Raw genomic sequence first — 7098 nt, forward strand, 5'->3', positions numbered from 1 at the left:
AAAAAAGCCCCACTCCTCTTTTTTTTTTTTCTTTTTGCCTGAGCAGCCGAGCCCAACTCATCAGCAGCTGAGGCAGGAGCAGGAGGGGTTTTGGAGTTAACTGCATGCAGGAAATCTCTCACATCCTGAGTCCCAGCTCGCTCCTCTCTGTAACTGTATATTATGGGGCTGCTCTCCAGCCCCAGCTGATGAAAGTTTTGTCTCTCTCAGTCTGGGCTGCGATGTCAAAGCGCCTCCACGCAGCGCAGCCGCGCTCCCCCCGTGCGCTGCCCGCGGCCCGGCTCCCCGCGCTGCCGCCGCTCCTGCCGCTGCTTCTGCCGCTTCTGCTGCTGCTGGGCCCGGCCTGCCTGCCGTCCGCACCGCTCCGAGCCCGCGGTAAGTCCCGCACGGCCCCTGCCGAGGTTTTAGCGAGCTCCACCGGTCCATTTTAGCCGGGGAGATGGATCGAGAGCGGCGCTCCCCCCGCCCCGCCGCGGGCACCGAGCGGGGAGGTCCCGGCCGGGCACACGCGGAGCTGTGGAATTCCCGCTCCTCCGCGCYGCTTCTCAGAGTTTTCCGGGGAAAAGTCCGCTCTGCAGCCCCCCATCCTCTTGGGGTGCCATCCCTCGGCACCCCCAAACCCGCTGGTCCCTTCCCTGCACCCCAATCCCCGCGGGGTCCCATCCCCCGGCACCCCCATCCCTGCACCCCAAACCCGCCGGGTCCCAGCCCTGCTCCCCAAATCCCCTGTCCCAAATCCCCTATCCCAAATCCCCTGCCCCAAATCCCCTGTCCCATCCCCTGCGAGTGCCCCTGATCCCATGGAACCCCCCCATTTGTGTGCATTCGGGGGTGCCCTGCAGGGTCCCGGCGGGGGGAAATTCTCCTCCCACTCAAAGATCCCCTACAAACAGCCCCCGGGGCTGAATTCGAGTCTGGTCACAGTTTGGGCTCTTGTTTCCAGCTGGGAAGAATTGCGTGGAAAAGCCAAATAGCGCTGGTAAAAAGTGTCCTGGCCGGGTAAAAGTTTTCTCGTYGCTGCTGCGTTCATTCAAAGCGAGCTGCGGGCGGGGAGCGCTGTGCTGCCCGTGCTCTGCATGGGGAGCAGCCTGACAAGGGATTCTCTCTTTCTACACCGAATTTGGGGTTTTTTCTGGAACCCTCCGAAGTGTTCGGGTCCTCTCCCCTTCGTGAAGCAACAGCTGACAATGTACATGTAATGTGAGAGGAAGGAAATGTAGCAGCACTGAGGTGTGTGTGTGTCCCTGTGTGTTTCAAAAAACTTGTGTATTTAGTTTGGTGGTTTTTTTTTTTTAATTGTAACTTGACACTTTGTCAATATTTGTTTATCTCCAAACTGATTGACAGCAGCTTTTACTGGGACTTTGGCTCTGAACTTGMTGAGAGAAAAGCTGGGGAGGTGCTTTAGCACCCCACTTTCCTGGGGAAAGGACAAGGTGGTGAATTTGATCAAGCACCTGAAATTTGAATGAATTAACGGGAGCTGCAGCTTTGCCTTTGTGAGGAATCCCTATTTCTCTTTGCCAACACTTGTATTTACACAGAATCAGTGAGTTTGGGATAAAGTTTGGGATAAAGACAGTGGAAATGCCTTGGCAGATGAGGAGAAATAGGGGTGCCCTGTGGTTGTTCCCTTTCCATGGTTTTGGGGGACAGCGTGGGAGCCACTGGGGTTGGCCAGACCCCTCCATGGCATGGGACTTCACGTGCAGTTAGGAAAGTTTGAGGTCAAATCCTTCAAAGCAGTTGTCCCTACAATAATTAAAGGCTAAACTGTGGGTGACTTGGCTCCAGCACACAAACGAGCAAGCAGAGTGGGAAGAGGGGGTGGAAATCCGGTTTCTTGTAGCTCAGAATTCCCTCAGAGCCAAGCTGAAGCTCTAAGGTTACGCTCACATTGATGATTTTAGCTCTGTGTGAAGTTTGTGTCAGCTGCTYGTCTCTGTGGTGTCTTTAGGTGCCTTTATGGGGCTTTAGATGTCCAATTTGGGCAGCTGTGGTGGTTCCTGCAGCTCAGCTGAATTTTGGATTTGCTTTCCTGTATCTTCTGCTCCTCTTCTTCCTCTAACATATCTGTAACTTGTTCTGTTCCAGCCGCAGCCAGTGTGCTCAGCGAGCATCCCCTGCCTTAATTCCACTTTTTCCTGGGGAAGCACAGCCCAGCTTTAGCCTTGCCAGAGTTTGTGCTGCTCTCTTGGTTGTGGAGGTGCTGAAAGTTCCAGYGATTCATTTCCACACCGGCCACGCTCCTGGTCAGGCTGGCACGAGTCTTCCTGGGCATTCTGGAGCCCTTCAGGGCATCCTGACCCTGCCAGGACATCCTGATTGTTCCATAAAAAACGTGCTTAGTGATTAAGAGAAGTTTGAGTTATGATATGACTGAGAATTGTCTTTGAAATGTGGCAATCATGTGGGTCTGCCTGAGTGACAGGTCTGTTGTTAAAGAGAAATTGTCGGGTTGTGGGTTAGACAACTTGAAATTAGCCTTGTTGCTCATTGTTTATTTCCAGTTTTTATGGTTTTACTGYTGCCCTTCTGGTTTTCAGTCTTTCTCTGGATTCCCAAATAAAAAGGAAAGGGAACAGGAGAGCTGGCCTCAACCAGGCCAAATGAGTTCTGCTGTCCTTGTGGAGTGGGATATAGAGCAGGATAAGATCTTATCCTACAAACTCAGTTAAATACCTTAAAATCTATCCCTGTGTAAGGTTTTTGTGGTCAAGGCCTTCCTCCACCTGCAGGGCAGACCAAGTGATGCTGTGGATAGGTAAACTCTTGAGTTTGTGTGTGTGTAAACTTTTAAACTCTTCTAAACATTGTGTGTTAGCTGGGGAAACAGCAGAAAAAGGAAAAAATACAATGATAGAATGGTTTGGGTTGGAAAGGACCTTAAAAAAAAAACCATCCAGTGCCACCCCTGCCATGGCAGGGACACGTTCCACTGTCCCAGGCTGCTCCCAGCCCTGTAACCTGGCCTGGAACATCTCCAGGGATGGAACAGCCACAGCTTCTCTAGGTATGAAAAAATGGAAATCCTAAAATTGTAGTCCAAAATCTTTACCTTCAATTAAAATCACTTTCCTCTCAGATTTTAATTTGCTGGTGATTGCAGCTGCCTTAGGTCTAATGGAAATAAATTGCAGGGGAAGGAATCTTGCTTCATCTCTTGCTCTAAACCTGATTTCTCCAGCACACTCTGCATTTCAGAGCTCACTTCTCAACCCTGCCTTCTTTCCAACTGCTGCAGCATTTGTGGCAGATACCTCTGGTGTGTGTACAGTCACCCCCTGTGGGATGATTGTCCCTTTCAGGTCCCCTGCAGGTAGCCTGGCACCAGCTGSCACTGCCCATGRGGCTCCAGAGATCCCAAAATCCCAYTTTGGCTCCAGAGATGCCAAAATCCCCCAGCACAAGAATGTTGTTCCCACTCTCCAGCAGTGTTTGCATCCCTAACCTGCTGCTCTTTGGGAATCTGGCAGGTTCTGCCCTGCTGCTTCCTCGGGATTTGTCCAAAGGTCTCTGTGCAGAGACAAAGAGCGTCCCTGAGCTGATGATTGACAGGAGCTGATGATTGACAGGAGCTGATGATTGACAGGAGCTGATGATTGACAGGCTGTGTTTGGGAGGGCTTTGCACCATTCTGGCAGCCCCAATGGGATTTCTCTGATGACACTGGGGGGCTGCAGCACACCAGGGCTGTGTTTTTTCTGTTGATCCCACTGAGGATGTCTGATCATCTCTTGCTCCCACTGAGGTCCTTGCTCGCCGCCCGTGATGATGAAATTGTGTTCTGAAAAGGCTCAGCTCGTGTCCAGGCTGATTTTGGTCGTGCAGCAGCTTTCCCAGCCCTCCATTCTGCTCCTCCTGACAGATTTATCCCAGCAGAGCTCACCCTGCCAGGACTGGCCAAGGAGCTGGGCTGGGCTCTGCTTTCGTGCTGCTCCTGAGCCTCCTCGGGTGAGCTGAGCTGTCTTGTGGGACTCACCGGGCTCCTGGCATGGGTTTCTCTTCACTTGTGCTGGGAGAGTGTTAAAAAACAGGAATTGCCATTTTCAGGGTGTTTGGGAGTGAGTCTGGAGTTCTGTCAGGCTCTGCCATGCCAGCTCTGTGCCTCACACAGCGCCCCATCCTGCTTAGGGTGCCAGGCTGTTCAATTGCAGGGATTTTTTTAAATTTAATCCTTCTTTCTGATGACTTTCCTTCCTCTACAATCTGAAGTTTTACTCCTCATCATCCCCGATCTCACTTTCCCTGTTGCCTGCACTTTGTACCTACATTTCAAGCAGCTTCTCAAATTTCTCCCTGGACAGAAGCACCTCATTTCTACAATTTTGGAGAGTTACAGGCCTAAATCACACCTGCAGAGCCTTCTCTTAGGTCCTGCTGAGTCTCCAGGGCAGATCTGTGGCAAAGTAAATTAAAAAAAATAAATAAAAGTAAGTTAAAACCTCACAATCAGGGCGAGTCTGTGAGAGTTGCAGCTGATTCTTGACAAGGACAGTGCAGTCCAAGAGATCAGTCCCTTTTGTTTCTGGTTTACACAGAGCAAAGTGCTTCAAATATATTAAAGTTTCATCATTTTAATATCCCACTAAGTGAGAAAAGGGGCTCCATCCCATCCATCCCTGCTCCAGGATGCTGACCCTTCTCTTTTTAGTGTCACACAGGAGTTTGAGGTATCAAACCTCAGCATATTGATATGTTGGTATCAAGTGATGTGATTAACTAAATCATTTAATCAGAAATTAAGCTGCTAAATCCCTTCAGCTCATCCCACTAATTTTTTTACACCCCACATAAATGAGTTTGCTGCTTTCCATGTCCCAGAGCTTGGATCAGGAATAGCTTGGAGGCAGGAAATTGTCCTTTCACAAGGTCAGCTCGCTAAAAGCAGTGATTAGAAGAACAAATTCTTTCTTGTCCCAAATCTATGAAGTAACAAGGCAAGAAGTGAAATGTTTCATGGATAATGCACATCAAGGCAGAAAAAGCTGGGTGCAGAATTTGGCACAAAAGTATCTTTAACTTATTTATTTTAAGATATTTGTTAAAAGGAACTGTRTCAGCCCCTGGAAATTTAGTTTAATAGTATACATCACATGCATTAAGAGAAAAACCTTCTGACAGTGGCGGAAGTTTCTCACTTCTTTTGGATGTGTTCTAACCCTGAAAGCAGCTGGAAGATAAATAAATCTCATGTGTAATTGCTTACCTCTGGAAAAGTATATTAAGATGCAAACTTCACCAAATCTAAGTATTTACGGGATTGTTTGGATATTGTTCTGTAAAACAAAATTAAAAATGGCAAAATCTGGGCTGTATCATTCAATAGGATGTGGGACTGAGTTTTCTTTCCTTTCGTGTTTCAAAAACCAGAGGGGAGATTTCAGTGACAGTASAGGTGCAGTTCATTTTCCTCTTTGTGCTGTTGTGTGATGTAAGGAGCAGGTATTCCCCATCCCAGCACAAACTCCTGATGGACATAAACTCCATTTCTGGGAGCCTGCCCACCTGAATTAACCCTGCCATCCACCTCAGCTGGGTTTGCTGTGCTCTCAGGGTGATTTCTCTGAGAATTTGTGTGTTTGTGATGTTCTACACAGCTCCCACTCCCACTCAGAGTTTCTCAGGTGGTTTCACAAAGGAAGGAGAATCCCTTGGTCCAGCCCTGCTGAGGATCCCTCGTGTCACTGGGGCAGGTTTGTGAATCATTGCAGAAAGGGTTTGTGCTGCCTCTTCTGAAAAACCAGCAGGAAATTGTGTTTTGGAGAATAATTTGGAGTTCACTCAGTGGAAGTGGCCTTTCGTGAGGAGGAGCTGGAGAGGARCACTGGGGCTGGATTTTCACGTAATTCTGTGGATTCACTGCTGAAAAGTCAATGATTTTTTAGTGCCTTTCTCTCTGCCCTTGGAGCTCTGTGGATTCCTTGTGCTTGTAAAGCCCAGGTTGTTATTTCTGTGCCTCAGGAAGGGTTTTTTTGTAGGTGCAGAAGGGTGTGAGGCTGAGCTCATCACCAAATCAAGGATCTGTGGGATTCCTTGGGGAATGAGCAGCAGTTTGGGAAAAAGCAGACATGCCCAGGAGCATCTGTGCTGAGTTGAGATGGGACATCCTTCCCTCTGGCATCCTGGAAATCCCTGTGGGAAAGGCCCCGTGCCACCCTGGAGGGAGGATTTCCATCCATCATTCATCATGGATTTCCATCCATCATTCATCATGGATTTCCATCTATCATTCATCCTGTCCTGCTGGTTTTCATGACAAGAACTGCCTGGACCAATCCATACAGGGGGATCAGCATTTGGAAAAGCAGCAATTCAAACAGGATTGGCAGCAGGAGGACACAAGGTCTCCTAAACCACTGTGTCATGGACTTTCCAAAGCTCCTTAGGGGTGAAATCTTGCATTTCTGGCTTGCCCTYCTCTGTGAACTCCAAGCCCTGAGCTGTTCCACGGGAAATCTCTGGATCCAGCCCCGTGCCCTGTTGTGCTGAAATGCCCTTTGGGTCACAACTTCACTACTTTATTCCTCTATATTTTGAAATATTCTCTTCTAGGAAAAAAAAAAAAAAAAAAGGAAAATAAAGACAGCTCTGTCTTTGGGCTGGTCCTGAATAGTAATTCCTCAGTCAAACATAACAGCATCTGAAATGAGGCTGGACAGCTGTTTCCCAAATATATCCCAGTATATATTCTATACACATCATAAAGCTGGGTTTTGGCTTTCCAAAACCTTCTGCAGGCTCCCTGCCCCCTCCAAGCACTGTTCTCCCAGCCCCACTTGTCACATTGTGTTCTGGAGAACAGGGAGGATATTGAGATAGGCTGGCTCCTTTCCTGGACTGCATTTCGAGATGGATTTTGTAGAACCAGGGCCCTGATCCTGCTGCTGTTCCTCATGCTTTAATCACACCRTGCTCTCCCCAGATTGCTCTGATCATGTTTGCATCAGCAGGAGTTGCTCTCTGTGATGAGCAGTGTTTCATCTGCAAACAGGACCCACCCAACCTGGATTTGCTGCAGCACAGCCCCAGTGAGGGATGGGGCAGCATCCTGATTGGAGAAGTAGATTTTTAGGAATTAGGAGGAACAAAACCTTT

General features: G+C 48.8%; 1 protein-coding gene across 1 annotated transcript in view; it reads left to right on the forward strand.

The window, feature by feature from the left end:
- The first annotated feature begins 129 nt into the window (after window positions 1-129).
- Window positions 130-7098, forward strand: part of ADAM12 (ADAM metallopeptidase domain 12) — a 159803-nt gene continuing 152834 nt past the window's right edge. The window contains exon 1 of the mRNA XM_057378427.1: window positions 130-375. Coding sequence (XP_057234410.1) covers window positions 189-375 — 187 coding nt within the window. The 5' untranslated portion in view covers window positions 130-188. The remainder of the gene's footprint in view (window positions 376-7098) is intronic.

Source organism: Malurus melanocephalus, unplaced genomic scaffold (genome assembly GCF_030028575.1).
Source record: "Malurus melanocephalus ecotype Western Australia unplaced genomic scaffold, MMel_1.1 scaffold_358, whole genome shotgun sequence".
Lineage (NCBI taxonomy): Eukaryota > Metazoa > Chordata > Aves > Passeriformes > Maluridae > Malurus > Malurus melanocephalus.